General features: G+C 44.9%; 1 protein-coding gene across 2 annotated transcripts in view; it reads right to left on the bottom strand.

The window, feature by feature from the left end:
- Positions 1-20,105, bottom strand: part of IL1R1 (interleukin 1 receptor, type I) — a 119,748-nt gene that overhangs the window by 14,393 nt on the left and 85,250 nt on the right. The window contains exons 1-3 of one of the 2 annotated variants that reach the window (XM_011956601.1): positions 19,950-20,105; positions 9,259-9,335; positions 5,388-5,454 (exon numbers count right to left, since the gene is read on the bottom strand). In XM_011956601.1, the coding sequence (XP_011811991.1) occupies positions 5,388-5,448 (61 nt within the window). In that variant the 5' untranslated portion in view covers positions 5,449-5,454; positions 9,259-9,335; positions 19,950-20,105. The remainder of the gene's footprint in view (positions 1-5,387; positions 5,455-9,258; positions 9,336-19,949) is intronic. The other variant, XM_011956602.1, reaches the window with a different exon arrangement.

The following is a 20,105-nucleotide window of genomic DNA, read 5'->3' as shown; positions in this document are numbered from 1 at the left end:
TGTAGCCAGGGAGAAATGACACAGTTATTGCAGAGGACAAAGACAAAAAATGATGCAGCCTTCTTTCCAAAAACAATACAAGCCAGAAGAGAGTAAAACAATATTGTTAAAGTACTGCAAGAAAAAGTCTACCTAGAATTCCATATCCAGTGAAAATATATTTAGAATTTAGGAAAAAATATTGACTTTTTCAGATTTGCCAAAGCTGTAAAATGTCATCACCAGTAGACCTGCATTACAAGAAATATGTTAAGTCCTTCAAAAAAGACAATATTCTAAGATGAAAATGAATCTACACAAAAGAAGGAATAGCAACAAAAATGGGTAATTATAAGATCATCTTTCTTATTATTTAAATCTCTTTAAAGAAAACTGAGTGTTTAAATAAAAAATAAGAAAATGCTATAAAGTTTACAACAAATAAAGAAGTAACACGTATGGAAAGAATAGGGCAAAGTTCAAGAAAGGAGAAATGGGTATATACTGTCTTAACTTTGTGTACTATATGTGAAACTGTATAGTGTCACTTGAAGGCAGACAGAGATAACTTAGAGATGGCTATTTAAGCCCCAGAGCAGTCATTAAAAAACACATACACAACAAACAGTTATGACTAAAAAGCCAAAAAGCGAAATAAAATGAATCCTAAAAATGCTAATTAATCTAAAAGGCAGCAAAAAAAGAGAAAAAAATAACAGAATTGATGGGACTAATGGAAAAACAAATAGCAAGATCTCAGAACTAAGCCCTAATATATGAATAATCACACTAAAATTTCAAATAGTCTAAACACTCTCATTGAAAGGCAGAAATGATCAGATGGGCTAAAGAAAGGCCCAACTATGTGGTGCCTAACATGAACACATACACCTACATACACAGATTTTATAAATAAAGGCAAAAATAGATTAAAAAGAAAAGAAAAATATTTGCCATGCTAACACTCATGAAAAGAAAGTTTGATTAATTAGCTAGGATTAACCATTTCACAATGTATACATATACCAAAACATCACATTGTACATTGTAAATATATACGATTTTGTCAACTATACCTTAATAAAAATTAATTAAAGCTTGAGTGACTATTATTATCAAAGTAGATTTTATAGTAAAAAAATTACAAGAAAAAAAGGGGCATTTCATAAAAATAAAGAAGTCGGCCGGGCATGGTGGCTTACATCTGTAATCCCAGCACTTTGGGAGGCTGAGGCAGGTGAATCATCTGAGGTCAGGAGTTTGAGACCAGCCTGGCCAACATGGTGAAACTCTGTCTCTACTAAAATACAAAAAAATTAGCCAGGCGTGCTGGTGGGCACCTGTAATCCTAGCTGCTTGGGAGGCTGAGGCACAAGAATCACTTGAACCCAGGAGGTGGAGGTTGCTGTGAGCTGAGATCGTGCCACTGCACTCCAGCCTGGGCGACACAGCGAGACTTTGTCTCAAAAATGAATAAATAAATAAATAAATTTTTAAAAAGTAAAGAAGTCATTAATCAACAGGAACACAATAATACCAAATGTTTATGTAGCTGCTAACAGTGCTTCAAAATACGTGAAGCCAAAACTGATAGAACTGCAAGAACTAGAGAAATTAGTTCTGCAAGAAACTGGAGAAACCCCACTCACAAGGACTGATAGAACAAGCAGTAAAATTAAACAGACAATCAGTAACAACATAGAAGATTTGAACAACACTATCAACCAATTTGACATAATTGATATTTGCAGAAAATTCCAACCAACAACAGTAGAACATTACATTCTTTTTTAAGTGCACACATAAAACTTAGCAAATTTTCCATATTCTTCCCCATAACCCAAGACTCAGTAAATTTAAAAGGATTCAAATTAGACAAAACTTATTCTCTGGTGACAATGGAATTAGATTAGAAATCAATAACAGAAAGATATCTAAGGAATCCCCATATATTTGAAAACTAACATACTCCTAAATAACTCATGAGTCAAAGAAATCAAAAAGAATATAAAGTATTTTTATCTGAATGATAAGGAAAACATAACATATCAAAACTTGTGGCATTCAATGAAAGTAGTACTTAGAGGGAAATTGCTAGCATTAAATCCTATATATTTTTTAAAAATCTCAAATTGATGACTTGAGCTTCTACCTTAAGAAACTAGAAAAACAACAAAGTAATTCCAAAGTAAGCAGCAAGCACAGATTCTATGCCTGGGTCTTCATTAACAGAGCTGACTGAGTGACAAAACAGAGACTAATGCCATTGAAAGATTTGTATTACTTAGTGGTTTGGACAGAAGGGGTATGCCATACCACGCAAAACCACAGAGAGAATCACCAGATTGGGTTAGGAGGCAGAAGCAGAAACATAAAGAAAGCCTAGGCCAGAGTCTTTACTGGGGTTCCCATGGGAAAGGCAAGGCAGGGCAGCATAAACAGCCTCAGATTGGGCCGTTTGAACCATTTTTGCAGGCTTTGGGCATACAGGCTGTCCCTAGTTCTCTGGTACCTGGCCTTGTGTTGATTGAGGCTGGGGTAATATTGGTTTGAGTGTGTGAGAGTTGGATAAGGAGGTGAGTGGGGTACAGTCTTGGGTCAGTCAGTCTCACATGAAGGGCAAGCTGTAAGCTGTCCACAACACACCTAGGAACTGCTTAGCCCTTGGTGGGGCAGTCTCTCCCTAGATATGAAACACCTTCCAGAATGTCAAAATATGGTAAGATACAGAAAATAAAAAACATAATTAATATAGCAGAAGAAGTAAGAAGAAAACAGTAATATAGATCAGAGAGGAAATCAACGAAATAGAAAACAGAAGAACAATGAAGAAAAAGCAAAGATACCAAAAGCCAGTTCTTCCACAAAAACAATAAAATTGATAAATCTTTAGCCAGACTAATCAGGAAAAAAAAGAGATGACATCTCTTTTTTAAATAATTTGTAAAGGGTCATGAGGGAATATTATAAACAATGTTATGCCAATAAATTTAATAACATAAATGAAATAAGCAAATTTTCCAGACTACTAAAGCTCCCTTGAGAAGAAGTACATAGCCTGAATTGCCCTATATCTATTAATACTATCTTCTACTCAAAGAAATTGAATTTGCAGGATTTCCAATATGGTGGGGGGGGGGGTCTCATAAATCATTTCTCCATAAAGGCAACAAAAAGACTGGCAAAAATTTTCAAAAATCAAAGGCTTGCAATAACCAGAAGAGCATTTATTAGAAACTAAGGAAACAAACAGAAACACGCCAAATTGCAGATCAGCAGGGTTTGTAGCTTTATAACTTAAATGACTCCCATCCTACTCTTCCCAGCTCTACAACAGCCATGAATAGCAGGAGCTTTGCAGACACAAAGGCTTTGAAAACCAGCAGGCTTGCAAGAACAGAGAGGGTTTGGAGCGCCTCAAAAAGTCCCATTTCCAGAGCATTGCCACTCTTTGACTTGACCAGTAGGTCCTCAAAGTCACATTCATAGGGTGGTGTTGTTATCAACCTCACCAAGAGCTCCACAGAAAAAGCACTAGCCCCAAGGTGTTTGCTGGAAAAACTCAGTGTTAATTGCTTTTTACAGCTGCCAAAAGCTGCAATACCAGAGCCATAACCTCCAGAGGGCTTTGAAAAGCTCTGACACATTCCTGGGGAACCTAGAAGGGTGCCCATGTAAGCAGGGCTGTGTGCATGCCCAGGAAATTGCATAGAAGGCACCAGACTCTCATTTCTGCATGACTCTGAGGTCATACACAAGCAGGAAGTGAAGGCTAAGGCAGAGTTGTAAACAGCCTTAATGTTGAAGATATGCTCCAACACACATGGAGCCCCTCAGCAAAGGGGAGAAAACTTACTGGACCAAGGAATTTAAGTCAATCTCTGGCTCAGTCTTTAAAGTTCTTACCTTTCCTAACTACACTCCATGATCCCATTCAGTCTCATGGTTCTTATACCAGCCGCTTGCTGAAGTCTCCAATTTTAAATATTCAACCCAGACCTTTCCCTCAGGCTGTAGACTGCCTACTCAAAGTCACCATTTAAACATCTAATGGACAGCTAAACTTAACACGTCCAGTCTGAAAACCTGATCTTCCCCATCCCATCAATGGCAATTTCACCTTGTGTTTGCTAAGGCCAAAATTTCCTAAGATAATTCTTGATTCTTCTCTTTCCCTCACACCTCACATCTGACCCAACTCCAAATCCCTCTTGATTCTGTTCCCAAAATATTTCAAAATTTCTCTGCTTCACACTTCTCCTTGCTACGCTTTGACAAGCCATCAACATTTCTTGCCTAGATAAAGCCATCATCATGGCTTGTCTGTTAACTGGCTTCTCTATTTCTCTCTTTGGCTCCCTCAGTTCTAGTCTCAAAACAGGAATCAAAACATAAGTCAGATCACCTCTCTGGTTTTGAACAAAGAACCCTGCAGTTTTCCCATCTCAGCCAGACTACAAGCTAAGACCCTAAGAAAGGGTGCAACATTCTATATAATCAACCCTGCGCCATCTTGCCATTACCCAGATAGCCTGGCCCCTTATGACTTCCCTCATCTCTCACTATGCTCCAGCCTCACTGATATTTTTATTCTGAAAGCATGCCAAATACTCTTGGCTTCTGGGCCTTTGCACATGCTGCCTGGAATATTTCCACACCCCAATCTGATATCCAAATAGCTCTCTTTTCCCCTTCCTTAAGGTCAACTCAAAAGTCAACTTCTCAGGGAGGTTTTTTTCTGGCCACATTCAAAAAATTAACCTTTTGCCCACTCTAATGACAAAACCTTATACTCTTTGTTCCTGCTTTTTTCCTCCCTATACTTGCCATCATATGACACAATATTTATCTATTAGCTGTTATCTCTGTCTTCTACAAGAATATAAACCCTATGCAGGCAGGTATTTCTGTCTGCACTATTCCCTGCTGTATCCCCAGTAGCTAGCACCTGGCACACAGAGAACAGATTAGAGAAAATGAAGAAATGGAAAGAAAAAGAAAAAGAACTGTATCTTGATGATTTCCAGCTGTGGATTCATAAAGACTATACATAATATCTCCTCCAAATGAAAGTCAGAATTTCCTGTATCACACTTTCAATCAGCAGTCCAGTGGAAAGAGGCCTGGACCTAGATGGGAGACCTAGATTTTAGCTTTTGTTCCAAAACTAGCCACATGACCTTGGGCTCTTAACCTCACTGGGCCTCAGTTTCCCACTCTCTGTGTGAGAGAATGAGAGGAAGATGCTGAAAGGAACTTCCAGCGATACAGGTCTATGACCAGGAGGCTCTGTGCCCAGGGATTCAACAGAAATGAGTATGAGAAACGACTGTTAGGGAAGGCACTTCATGTATTCTAAATAACAGATTTTCTTAGCAGACAAGAACACAAAGAAATACTTAACTTACCAGCCTCCAGAAAAGAAATCAGTAGAACTATGAAACAAATAAGTCTGAGTAACACTTTCATATTCTCCTGGAGAAACGGAGGAATGGAAGAAAGACAAAAGCAAAAATGTTACTTTTCCAACAAATCTCCAAAACTAAATATACCGACACCATCCCTGTCCCCACCCTCACCGCCAAGACAAACTGATGAATTGGTTTTTCTACATCATGAATGTTATCATGTTTGACTTTTGGTTAAAAAATGGAGTGGGGAATGAAAAGGGATAAAGAGTTTTCACAAAATTGAGAACAAACTCAACAACTTAAGATTTTCATTTCTACCTTCTGTTCCCATTATACATTTCCAGTCTTGCATCCCATTTAAATTTCCCCAAATCTAGTTTACATCTAAAGTCAGCTACGCACTCGCCCCTCAGCCAGTTTGCCTCCGTTTGTCTGAGGATTTGTTCCCCACTTATGTCCCCTGCTGTCAGGACGCATTTGCAAAAATCACCCCACACTTTTGGCCAGCTCAAAGGTCGTGCCTTCATTTTATATCGCAAGATACTGAACTGCTTGTACAATAGGATATAGCTACACAGAAATGCACCCAAAAAAACCTAAAAGAAATGATAACAACATATTAAAATTGGGTTGGGTGGGTTTCCCCTTGTCGGGGCTTTTTATACTTTCTAAAATATCTACAATGAACTTTGTATGAAAAAAAGAGGAAAGGAGAAAAGAGAAAAAACTCTTATCCCCTCTGCTCAACCTTAGGAGCAATGTCTAGAGTAAACTATGTAATTCTGTGCTTTGAAAACATCTGCCTCTTAATTTTTACGGGAGATTAAATTTGCCAATATTCTTATCTGTAGCTATAAGTAAATAAATATGAAAACACAAAATATTTTAACACAACACTCATTCAGATTCTAATGACATGCAGTCATTTAAATATTAGCTGGAAAATGTTCTATTTAAGAAGATGTATTGTGGCCGGGCGTGGTGGCTCACCTCCGTAATCCCAGTACTTTGGGAGCCCAAGGCAGACAGATCACTTGAGGCCAGGACTTCAAGACAAGCCTGGCCAACATGGTGAAACTCCATCTCTACCAAAAGTACAAAAATTAGCTCGGTGTGGTGGTGCATGCCTGTAATCCCAGCCACTTGGGAGGCTGAGGTAGGAGAATTGCTTGAACCCAGGAGGCGGGGGTTGCAGTGGGCCAAGATCATGCCACTGCACTCCAGCCTGGGTGTCAGAGCGAGATTCCATCTCAAAAAAAAAAGAAGAAGGTGTATAGGTATTTTTTTAAGTTACAACATGCTTTTTAAAACAAATACAGGGGAAAAAATAAAGATTATCTAACCATGCGAGACATACCCATTCATATTCTCTTCACTTTACCCCCAGTATCAGGATGATGATCCCTAAGCCTGGCTCAAGCCTTGAAACCTACCTCAGAGTAGTAAAACTGCATTCCTTCAATATCTTTTAACTCTGACCCTTTATTTACATTACTGGCTTCCCAAAATAGTCTAGAATACTAGTATTGTTACCATATTTAACTTTAAACTATTTTCAGATTATTAAATAAGATAAAAGCCTTTGAAGCCCAGCAGCCTGGTCTATGAGCTCTTTCTTTGACTGCATGAAATGTGTTTTAAGTCTTTATGCTAGAGAGGAAGGAAAGAAGGGTTAAAATGTTTCCCAATCACCAGTTCCAGGCCAACTAGCTATTTGCATTAGTTTATCAACAACAAAATAAGGGCGTTGCAAAATCAGCTGAACACTGCCAGCTCTCGGTTCATTTAGTCACAAGAATCTGGCTTGTCTGATCATTAGGCAAGGGAAAAGAAAAAGAAGATGTGTGACTGAACTTTATGGAGTGTATCATGAGATAATAATTCCAAATTGATTGTGGACAATGTTTAATCACAGGTCCGAGGTTGGTGACCTGTACCACAAGGCAGGGTGATATTGGACACGACTCTCCCTGGGCCCCAGTGTGCTCATTTGCACAAGGGGCAATGAACCAGCTGAAGTTGGACCTCATCCTCCTCTAATAGACTATAAAAGTGCAAAGGGCCATGGCCCCTGGGTCCAAGTTTACTACTGCCCCAGAGCTGCTCTGGGAAACAGTCGGCGGGGGGGTGGAGGGGGGTGGGAGTGGCCCTGTCCTCTCAGGAGTAGGCTTGTGGGATCCATGTTGATCCCCAGGACCCTGAGGCAAGGAGTCAGCACTGAGCTTGGGAATGGGCGTTAAGGGTCACGTGACCAAAGGGAGCGGGGACATCAGAAGGGAAGGAGATGAGGGTTGTATCTAGATTAACCCACACACTCCCAACAAAAATCAACACAAACCCCATTATGCCCCTGAAAAACAGAAATTCCAAGGCAGGGCCAGGCTGACTGGCCTCCATAGCGCTCACAGTTGAATGGCTACACAAGTCAGAAGTCCCTCAACATAGATGGCACATTGAGTAAAAGCTCAGCCTCCATGTCCCAGTTCCCCCTTTTGACAAGCAATGCAGTGACTGCATGTCACTGATGGCACTATGTGGGTGAAATCAATGGCCACATGCAAAGAGCTTAGAACAGTGCCTGGCAAATGGTCACTCCCAAATCTTAGCTATTGGAAATCGGCCCATGCTCTGATGACAAATAACAGTTTTGAGAGAATGTTTTCAGTTAACCATTCATGTCTTTATTCACTTACTGCTGCATTCAACAATTATACATCAAATATCTATTTGGCTCTGGGAACAAAAATAGGAACAAAGGTCCCACGGCCTGGCTCCAGGGGCTCAGCAGTCACAGGAAACATGGACACACAGTTAGACTGTGATGTGGGGGTGTCTACGAGCTTGGGAATGGGCGTTAAGGGTCACATGACCAAAGGGAGCGAGGACATCAGAAGGGAAGGAGATTTTTTTTTCCTTCCCCAGAAGGGAAGGAAAAGCCACGCCCAGGGCAGGAGGGGAGATAGAGCTACCTCAGCCTGGAGGAGGCAGAGGGGAGGGTCCAACAACATCATGTTCTGGAGCATAAACCAGAGGTGGGTTCTGAGGGGGAGGCTGAGAAGCCCCAGGTTCCCACAACACGCAAAGGTTTGATGAGGAACTGGGACTGTCATTTGCAGGTGGCAGAGAAGCATGTACAGGTTTTAAGCCATGGGCTAAGGTATGTTAGATCTCCATTTTTTGCAGACATTTTGGCACCTGTGTGGAGACAGGGGAGCCAGGGAGAGCAGGCCACCACAGAAGTTCATGGGAGAGACGATGAGGGCTGGGCCAGCTGCAGTGACAGACAGGCAGGCGGGGGCATATTTGAGAACGCTTGGGGCCAGAGGGGAGAATCAGGGATGGACTGGGCCAGACTCACTGAGGTCGGGGCAGGGAGGGCAAGGGCCAGGTTGGGGGGCAGGTTTAGGTACCGACAGACAGCTCAGAAAAGATGCTCAGAGGGTGTCACCCACAGCATCTTAGACCCAGGTCTCCTGGGACGAGGTGAGCAGTACTGACTCAAGCAGAAAGCAAGAATTTGAACATGCAGTGACAGTGGAGTGAAAATGGACAGCAAGGCCTGGAAGGGGTTGAAATTGGGAGAGTTTGGACACAGCACTGGAACCCACCATTTCCCAAGTCTCTACTCTAGCACAGCCAAAGTGACCTGGGAAAGCAGACAGGCATTGACTCTTATTGGGGCTGAAGCCTCTTTCCAAAATTTAATAAAACCATCAAGCTGCCCCAAAGAGTAATGAGTCAACAGAAATAAAATATTTTTGCATACAACGGGAGATAGTCCAGGGTGCCTGGATCTGAGCGTGGAGGAGTTCAGTCATTTGTGAGAAAAGGCCATCCATGGGACCCTAGGGCAACTCAGCCCTGTTACCTTGGAGAAGGACTTGTCTTTTACCAAGGGGTCCAGCTTCTCAGGAGGGAGTCACCATCTTCAGAGGGTGCGTCTACCTGAGGAAGGAAGAACACATGAGTGAAGTGTGAATGAAGAGGTCCAAAGGCACCAATTGCTGTGAGGATCTCAAGAGGTGTGTATTAGTCCATTTTCACGCTGCTATAAAGAAACCTGAGACTGGGTAATTTACAAAGGAAACAGGATTTAATTGACTCACAGTTCCACATGGCTGGGGAAGCCTCAGGAAACTTACAATCATGGTGGAAGTGGAAGCAGGCACATCTTACATGGCAGCAGGAGAGAGAACAACTGGGGAAGTGCCAAACACTTTTAAACCATCAGATCCCATGAGAATTCACTCACTACCATGAGAACTGCATAAGGGAAACAGCCCCCATGATCTAATCACCTCCCACCAGGTCCCTCCTGGACACGTGGGGATTATAATTTGAGATGAGATTTGGGTGGAGATACAGAGCCAAACCATATCAAGGTGTCAGAAAGGTCATGACATTTAAATGAGCATGAAAATTAGTACAGTGTTTAACAAGTGTATGTTCCATAATCCTTGGGGACAAGATACTTTCAGGAAATCAAATCACAGGGAGAAAAGAATACCAAGAGCTTGACAACCACAAGCTATTTTGATTAAACACATGCACGTGGCACTTTGCCAGACACCAGGGTGCAGAAATGAATCAAACCACCTCTAGGGATGTCATGTCTCAGTGCATCATCTCAGTGAAAGCAGAGCTTGAGCTTTGCCAGAGAGAAATGTACCAGAGGCCAGAAAAAAATGAGCAGGCCCTGTTTAAGAAGCAGGTATCCTCATTCTTCCATTACCAAGCATATTAACGTACCTGCATCCATATCACATTAAGACAGCCTCAGAAAGCCGCATTGTGGTAGCCTTACTGCTATATCCTACAGATCTTTCACCATTAATTCACCTGTTTTTGTGTTTTTGCAGTTTTCTTTTAGTATTTTGGAGTCTAATATTTTTCTTGTCTGAATCATCTCTTTGAGCCGTAGAAAAGCTTGTAAAACCTAAGCACAAGGCCTTTTAATGGTCATCAATAAAACAGCCTGACTAATTCAACACAAAGTATTTTCCTTAGACTACACAAACTAAATCCCAAGCTATTATTCACTTTGAGGCCATACACAGCACAACACAAGGTATCAGAAGTGCGCTGGCCCATAAACTGGAATCATATCATAGCAGAAACTCAAAGGGGAGACCCCACATCCTCCCGCTCCCAGTCCTAGGTCAATGCCCTCCTGACTGACCCCTGTGGGTGTGCCCCAGATATGACAGCAGCTGTTGGGAATTATATAGTGAATGACACCAAAATGTATGGAATGGGGGAGGGGGCGGAGGAGGGGAGGGGATGGATTTATTTCGGAGGCCCAGGAAGCTTCTTGCAGAGAAGGTGACTACCCACACTCTTCTAATGGCCTCATTTTCCGTCCTTTCTTGCCCCAGAAACTTCACTTAAGAATGTATACACTCACTGTCTCCACCACTCATCCACTGCTGAAGCGACCACCATGTGCCCCCTAAGCTCGCTGTTCCTCTGAGATGCACTGCCCAGGCTGCTACCCACCCTAGGTTCTCCATGCCAAGAGCACTCCGTCTCCAGCCCACTGGACATCTCTGCAGCACCTGACCCATCCCACCGCCCCCTTCTGCCTGACCCCTGGGATGAGGGTCAGCACCCCCTACTCTTCTGCCTTCACCGTCCAGCTGGCTCTGTGTCCAGCGCTGGCTCCCAGCCTTGCCATTTACAAGCACTGTGCCATTCCACCTCCATGCACTTCTATGGCACTTCCTGAGTCTGCAAGACAAATCTTCCAGTCCTAGCCTGGAAGCTTCTGGGATTTCTGACCATCTCAGAGTTGATTCTGATCAGAAGCTTCTCCCAGGGTCCTTGTAGACATCTGCTCCTCCAAAGCCAGGCGTGACAAGTGACACAGGCTCTCCATGGTGCAATGCACCGAGGTGCCTCCAACTTCTGGCTCTGGGCCCCCTGGCTCTGGCAACATTGGGTAGCTCCCCTAGTTGTTGGCCTTCCCTACCTGGGCCAGGGAAGAAAGCAGTGCAGAGCAGACCCTCCCGTCTCCCACACCCATGAGGAGGCCCATCCTACACATCTTGCACGTCTGTCATAAGACCTCAATAAATACTTGTAGAAGAAAGGAAGGAGGGAGAGAGGGAAGGAAGGAAGGAATCCACTTACCTACCTACCTACCCACCATTTTTGCATGACACACACGGGGATGAAAACCCAGCCTAGAATCAAAGAAGAGAAAGGATGGAATAAGCGTACTGGGTGTGGGTCAGAGAATAGGATTGCAAGGGGAACTGTCACTGGGGTCTGGAGATGGCTGGAATCATATAAGAGAGGGTAGAATCCTACATAAGGAGTTAGATAAAGAGTTCACACCCAGATGGTTGTCGACAGAGTTGAGGGGTGGGGATGACCCCAAGGAGTGGGAACTACAGGAACAGGACTAGAGACTAAGAAATGTTACTGCCAGAAGGCCTACTAGGTAAAGAAACCTCCCTTATTCAGAACGAGTTAATCAAAGTCCAGTGTAATTTTTTTTGAATGACTTATAGTAAGATTCAAAACGTACCTTTAGAAAATACCAGTAACAATAAAAAGTCACAGATGTGTGTATGCCACTGTGTTATTTTTCAGATTGAATTTCCCACGTAAAATAAAACAAGAAAGAGAGAAGGATTAACGTACTGAATACATTAATAAGCCACAGCATACGGTTCCCCCTGTTTAGCCTTCGAGCAAGGATGCCTGTGTTATGTGTGAAACCCCCGGACTGGCTAACGTCCTCTCCGTAGCAGCTTCCAAGAAAGACAGCAGGGAGTGCTCAGAGGCTGATGTCCAGACCCAGGGAATCAGCCAGATCCTAGGGGGACCTGAGGCCTAGGCTGGTCATCCCCACTTCCGGAGGCCTTGTCCATCCACTGCAGCACACCACGGCTTTATGTGACAATCACATCCAGAAGCTTGCGATTGTGAAGATCTTCCCGAATACGGCCCCCAAGGCTGTTTGGTGATCATGACGTACTTGGAAACACTGGCGTATCACAACATGACTACAGTAGCACGTGCAACAGACACAAAAAGTTATTTGTTGATTAAAGATAAAATCAAAACGCATATTTGTGGCATAAAGTAATTTCCCACTAGTCCAAGAAGGAGAAACTGTAACGTGAAACAAATTACAAAAGTAGAAATTAAGTACAAGAATGAACAATGAACATATTGGCCCCCAACAGAAGCCCCCCTTCCAGGAAATACTGACGTCATCCAACAACGCCTTCCTGTCCCTCTGCAAGGAATTTCATACCCAGTGCACGCACGGGAAAAGTGGCAGCTGGGGAGAGAGGGGCTATCACAGGAACCCAGGTTTCTTCCTCAAGGCCTAGGCCTAGTGCAGGGGAAGGAGGCATTTTTCCTGCTCTGTAGCCACAGTGCATTTATTAAACAGCTTCTTTTTCTTGAGGAATTTCCCACAATGTGGAGGAATTCCATTCTTATTCTGAGGAATTCCCCCACATTGTGAGCCCTGCCTTCTAGGATAGAAGCTAGGCACAGGCAAGATGGCACACAGCAGAGGCACCCCCGATAGTATCAGAATCTCCTGGAGGTCCACTTCTGGGAACAGTGGCAGCAGAGGTGCCCAGAGCTGGGGGAAGCTCATATTGGCACCTGGCATTCCATGTCTGTCCAAACACAGGCTGCGCTGTCCTCACCACGAGACCTGCACACAGCAGTCCCACCACGTGACTCCTGCTGTGTCTAGCTACGTTAATCTCCATTCCTCTGTCTCCAGCCTTTCATACTGGGAGGGGCCCTGAGCATGCACACAGGTAGACGTCAAAGTCTACCTGTGTCTATCCCGCTCTGTACAGCCCTGGCAAGTCTATGAACCAGGCAGTAGAGTCCATGGGATTGACCACACAGGCCCTGGAATTAGCGCCCAGGGTGTTTGGAGAGGGAATTCAGGGGTCCCAGGTACATGAGGGACATGATTAAGAACAGGGGGGCTGGTGGATTAGGATTAGGCCAAGTGGGCACATCCTCTTGACCTTCCACATTTCTTGCCATGCTGAGGGATGTGTCTGTCCAAGCTGCAAGAGCAGAGCCCTCCAAGGCACAGGGCCAAACCTCTACAGAGGCCCAAGAGGAGAGAAGAGACAGCAGTAGGTGACTCCTCCCTCTTCCGGGGACCTGACATAGCCAAGCCCCAAATCTGAGATTTACAAGAAAATCCTCCCTGCACTTTCTACATTTCCACCTGATAGCAACACACTCTTCCACCTTCCCATGGAGTGATAAGTAAATGCATTTACAGCATCATTTAATGCAGTCTCTCATCCCTAATATTAACCAATATGTGTATACGTGTAGATCTGATGTAATGGAGAAAAACTCAGAAAATTAGGCTCCAACTTATCTGCCATAACTGAGAAGTGGCCATGGATGAGTCCTGAAAAAACAAGAGCTAAAGCAGGTTCTTTAGCTCATGAAATGTTACAGCCCACGTGTTCTACTGAAAATCGGTGGAAACTTGTATGGGGAATGTGTTACAGTACTGAAACCAAGCCCATAATTATGATGTTCTCCTGTTATCCTTTGTTTCTTTGTTTTTTGGGACAGGGTCTTGCTCTGTTGCCCAGGCTGGAGTGCAGTGGTGTGATTACAGCTCACTGCAGCCTTGACCTCCTGCGTTATTCCTTTGTTATAAGAATTCAGACAGTCATTAAAAAGTCCCCATCATTGTTAAAAACAAAAATGTCAGTTTGAAAGAGACGATAAAAGGAACTTACAAAGCCATAGAACCACACACTTATGGAAAAGACAGTATTTCCTGGAAGGGGTCTTCTGTTGGGGGCCAATATGTTCATTGTTGATTTAGACATCCATACTTACCCAAGCCCTGGTTTAGAATCCACAAATTCCCAGGGAGAAGCTACAGACAGCCGGAGAGCCTGAAGTCTATCTCCCTAGGTTACTAATTTTACCCACAGATTTTCTCGGGGGAGTTATTTTTCTATTAGAGCAAACATGGCTATATTATGAAGCAGAAAGAAAAATCTCCACGATCTAAGATAAAACATGAGGCTTCAAAGAGGCATCACTTACAGTGAGCTGCTTTGGAGGGCTAGGTTGAGCCTTTGCTTTTTATTTCCCAGAAGGAATCCCTGGGAGGTAAAATCCAAGAGGCACTGTCCTAAGTAAATGTCCATAATAATCTCTATGCAATTCTGATGAGAAATGGAAGCATCAGGGCCCCACACACTCATACCTCTAATTAGAGTAACCAATAGGGGTAGAGTAACCTACCCCTAATGATCACAGAGCCCACCCAGGAACTTCCATACCCAAGCTAGAGCAGGAAAGTGTGGAAGTAACCACAGAGCGTTCTGGGGACCACTGTGTTATGTTCCAAACGTGACACAATGGTTTCCACACTGTGGAGATTAGTCACCCACACTCTATCACATGCACACAACCCAAAAACCCAACTGTGTGTTCAATGTGGTCATCTCTGATTTTCCCCCAGAGAAACAGCTCTACCAAACTATGAGCAACCACTCCCACGACAGGGAAACAGAAGCTCACTCACCATCTCAGAAAGCCCAGGAAACACCAAGCCTGGCAGCGTTCCTACCACTAGAGGAATCCTAAAGCCTCGCTCATAGTTATCAAAGGCTTATTTACCCATATAAATGGGAGAAGAAAAGTTTTATTTTTATCACGGGGGGATGCACAAGGATATGAAGATAAAGTAAAAATTTCCCAAGAGGTTTCAGGTGTTGCTATGAAATCTCAATTATTGAGCTAATACAAGGCGAAAAGCCACAAGATTGGTGGTTTCAACTAAGGCATGTGGATTTTAAGAGCAAAAGGGGCAATGAGACACAGTGAGACAGGATCACTGTCACCAGATACCACAGACGGGGATGGACCTACCCCAAGCCTCTTGACCACTAGGTTCTAGGTTGACGCCTGACTTTTCCACCTCACCCCTACAGACCTCCTAGGGCTCCTGGACAACAGAACCAGAACCCAGAGACAGGGGTGGGCCTCCTCTCCTGTCCTTTGTCCCCTTTCTAAATGACGTGCCTTGGGTTTCCCAGCCTCCCCTGTACCTCCAACACACCTCCCCTCCAGCCACCAGGGGCTACGATGCCAAGGCCACTGTTGCACTGGACTTGTCAAAAAGTTGACTGAGAACCAGAGACCTTTCTCCCTGGAGCACTGCTTCACAGTCAGGCAAGAACAGCTGTTTCTCAGATTGGGATCCACAGACAGTTTCAGAGGACTAAGCCTTCTCTACAAGAATTGTTACGTTGTTTTCACTTCTATAATTTTTTATTGGGGTAAATATTTTTCACCATATTGCACATGGTGAAACACACAAAACTTAAGTGGACAGTTCCATAAATTGCCACAACTGAGTGCACCAGGAATACTTCATCAGGATGTAGACTTGCCACCCCTCAAAGTTCCCTCGTGGCCGTTCGCCCCCACATACAAAGCACCAACCTTTCTGATTTCTAATTGACCTCTACGATCCTCTAGCAAGTAACGGAAGTGCATTCCTGATGGCTGGCTTAGGCATGTCCGGTGCCCTGCTATCTCAGCACCCACGCCTGCAAGGGCACTTTAATCACTCACTACCCAGCAATGCAGGGAAAGCAATGGTTCTCCCTGGGGTGGGTATGACCCTTGAGGGAGCATTTCAGAACCTGTGGGGAAGGGGACCCTGGGTCATCAGGATGCATTTAGCATCGGAGGCCATTGAAGCTTGACATCTGGAACAACACAGGCAGTTCTGCTCAGTAAAGACTTGTCCTGCATGACCTCCAGGGGTCTCACAGACGTTAATGGAAACATATTTACAGTGTTTGAAACCTAGCCCCCCAACTCCCTTTCACATTTATATAAAATACATATATTGTTGGCACAAGTTTATACACACTAAATTTTTCAGGAATGCAATCACTGTGAAAATGGAGAGAAGAATGGCCTTTGGCTACCATCGAGACCTTGACCAAGAGTCACTCATCCTTCAGTGGCATTTGGATGGCCACCGAGACTCACCTGTACCCACCCCATGCCAGCTGTCCTGCAGTCTATAGAAAGCATCGGCTCACCTCACTAGGTTGTAGTTCAGCTTAGCTCAAGCGTCTGCACATGGAAATGCATCATTTTAATACAAATTGCTTTTATTTCTCCTTAACATCTAAGTATTACATTGATTTTTTAAAGTTATGTTGTAGATAAGTTTCATTATATCGTTTCAAAATTATAAAAGGGGTGTTTTAAAATATTTGCATTAAGGGGGGTGCTGGGTTTTAATGAGGTGAGACTCACTGATGGGAAGTGACACCATCTAACTTTTCATTTAACTCTTGGTCATTAGTCATTGGCTGTATTTTCAGGGATCTATGAGTTCTCATGTTTGGGATACCAAATGTGCAGAGATCAGCATGGCTAGACAATTCCTGTTCACAGCTCGCTAAACCATGATTACCGAACTGCACTTACAGGGAGGGTCATTTCAAGAGACCACCGAAAACTCACTATTCTCACCTCTTTTTCAGGGATCTTTAAAAGAAACTTCCCACTTCTCTTTGTGCCAAGAATGCTTTTTCTCCTGAGCACTTTGCTTTCATCTTGAAGACACCGCTGGCTGTGCCCTGCAGGGTTTCCTCTCTCCCATTGCCTACAGGAAACAGCATTTATGTTGTCAACCTTGGCTATGCGTTAGAACCACCTGGGGGGCTTTGAAAACACCCGTGCCGAGCACGCCCCCAGAGATGCTAGTTTGTTTGCTCTGCATCCAGTCCTGGCATTTCCCTGAGTGCTTCAGGCAGTGCTAAGGTGCAGGCAGAGCTAAGACCCAGGCTTCCCTCCACATTCACGGCCCTACTTGGGTAACTATACCAGCATCTAGGTCATCCAGGTTTACACTGCACACATCAAGCCTCATTTCAGGCTCCACTCCATCTCCACGCTTGTTTTCCTTTTCCCCTTCTTTTAATTTATGGGACCCCTGTCCTCTCGTGGGCGTGAGTCCTCTTGGGAAGTGATAGGTGTCTCCATCAGGCCACCACCATGTGTGAGCTCCTGGATGTGCATGAAGAGGAGACAGCACACAATCCAATATGCAGGTGACTGGGGCCTCAAAGAGCTCCAGCCCCTTTCAGTACTTGGTAAGATAACTTGGTACCAGGGCTTTCCATGTGCTCCCTGCGCTAGACATGGCCAGGAGGCTCCAGCAGCATTTCCTGGAAACACAGCAGACAACCAGAGGAAGAAAAGGCTGCTGACAGTTCTGATCCTTGTCTTGTGCCACCAGCCCACCTCACAACCTCAAGGAGAGGAAAATGCAAACCAAGCAACCACTCACAGCAACAGATGGGCAGCATCCTGGAGCTGTGTCATGGCAGGTGAGCCACAGGTGCCCCTGACAACTTCTTTTAAAATGGCAAGTACCTAGCATATCCATTATGTAGCATAAGAATATGAGGATCTCTGTGCTTCTCCACCCACTACGCTGTGGTAGTTTCACCGCAATTGTCCAGCTTTGTCTCTCTTATTACTGAGATGTCTTTTCCATAATGTCCCAGCTGGCAGGTGGACACTCAACTCGCTCTGATGCATCCCGGCCACAAGGTTTCCATCCGCCCTGGTCCCTGTGCATGGCCAAGCCACAGAGTGTAGCTGCACATCCTAGAGCTCCACATCCTAGGAACTGAGGCAAGGGACACCATGAACTTGGAGAACAGCAGCCTGCAATTGTCTAAGGAACCGCAGAGCTGCATCTGTGCCCATCATCTCCTGGTCCTCTCCACTGGAGCTGCTGAGTGGTGTCCTCTAGGCAGCCAGTGCATCCACACTCTTGTACAAAGGGGCAAATTTCAAAGACCCCCCTTTTGAAGAGAGACTGCTGACATCCTATGTCTCACCAAGAAGACTCCCATCCATGAGGGGACAGAGGTTTTCATTTGTTGTATTCACTGCTGTCTCCCCACCACTCACCACAGTGCCTGGCACATAGTAGATAGTCAATAAATCTTTAATAAATTCGTGAATCTAATATTAAGCAGTGTTTCACCAATGGTGAGAGGTTGACTCAAAACATGTCACAGGTTTCAGAACCATAAAAAAAAAAAACTTGATGTCACATGATGACATACAAGCAGGGACTATTAGAAATGAGGGGGCGGGGGTGCTGCTCTGGGCCTGCCAAGGTCATGTAAGAACTCAGATCAAATACCCTTTCCTGAACAGCAGTGGAGGCCACATGAGGGCGGACGGGTGCAGGAGAAGCGTCACACACAGCAGCTTGGCAGCTAGCCAGAGACTGAAAATAAATCAGAGTTCCACATCCCTGCACCAGCAAACCCCATTCCCAAAGGCTCTACCTTTCTGTCTAGCATAAAAGTTAACGTCGGATATGAATACAGAATATTAAATGAAATATCAAGTGAGATATCACGCAATAAATTAGAAGGGATTGAGAGAGAAAACAACGTCAATAGCCGCTTGGTAAACTGAAGGGCAAAAAGGACAGTGAACGTCCCCATGCCACCTCTGGCTTTCCTCAGATCATCAATAGTCATGGAATTCTGTTTCACACATTCAATTGCCAGAAGCCTGGCACCAAACCGCAGTGACTGAGACATCCATCACATTCCTGTGACAAATGGACCCTTGCTCCTTGGCATCAGGAGCCCAAGTTCATGGTGTCCCTTGCTTCAGTTCCTAGAATGTCGAGCTAAATCACAGGAATGTGCCCATCTGAGGAGATACCCTGCCCCAAAGATAACGCAGTGGACAGCCACCCCACCCTGGAGCCAGCATCTGCATGCCTTCCCAGTGGCCTTCCTTCCTCCTGGCAGTGCAGAGGAGAAAGCCCTGGCAGGCAGGGACGAGTGGAAGGGAAGACAGAGGAGTCTGGATGCAGAGGTCTTACCCTCCTTCAAGGCATCATCCTCCAACAAGCTAGTCACCTAAGCTTCTGCTTCCTCCTCTGAAAAACAGGGGTGATGACAGCACCCTCCTCACAAGACTGTAGGGAGGATAAAAGACCAGTCGCTGTAAAGAGTCTTATAAACTGTAAAGTGCTGGGCATGCCTGTTGTAAATAATGAGTGTCTTCTCAGTGCCTACTTGCTTGTAGCTACATTCCCTAGCACCATTCTTTATCTGGAGGGGCAACAAGTTACCCTCTCCAGTACGGTTAAGGCCTCAACCCTTACCTTGTTAAGGAGACTCACGGTCCTGAGCCTAACCTCTAAGAGGGACCCTCCCAAACCTGTAGAACGTACGTAGGCAGATAGAAAACCTGACAGCCATTCACACGGGGAGTCACACACCTACCTAGAACCCATCTCCAGAACAATCGGCAAGTTCCTTCAAACGACCTGAACAACGTTAACTCCTGCTCCACACCGGAAACACAAGCAGACCTCACTGCCATCCCTTCTTACACAACACACTCTGACAGCCAAGTACAACTCACGGAGGACGCTCACCGCGCCCTGCAGAGCGGGGCACTCCAAGGTGTCAAGGCCGGGTCCGTCTCACCCCTACCTAGTCCCCGGAAGCTCCAGCTTCCTCGTACCTGGACGGGCGGCCTTGGAGGGTGATGGGATCCCAGCCCGCGGTGGAACCCGGCTCAGCTCGGAGGGGCCAGAGCCTTAGGAGCCGAGCGAGGAGTGCTTCGCAGCGCGGGCGCGCGACTGTCACATTCCTGCCGCTCCCTGGGGCGCGCGGGGCA

Source organism: Colobus angolensis, unplaced genomic scaffold (assembly GCF_000951035.1).
Source record: "Colobus angolensis palliatus isolate OR3802 unplaced genomic scaffold, Cang.pa_1.0 Scaffold42, whole genome shotgun sequence".
NCBI classification, from domain to species: Eukaryota; Metazoa; Chordata; class Mammalia; order Primates; family Cercopithecidae; genus Colobus; species Colobus angolensis.
Note: the sequence above shows the minus strand (reverse complement) of the source record. Positions and strands in the feature narration are given on the sequence as shown.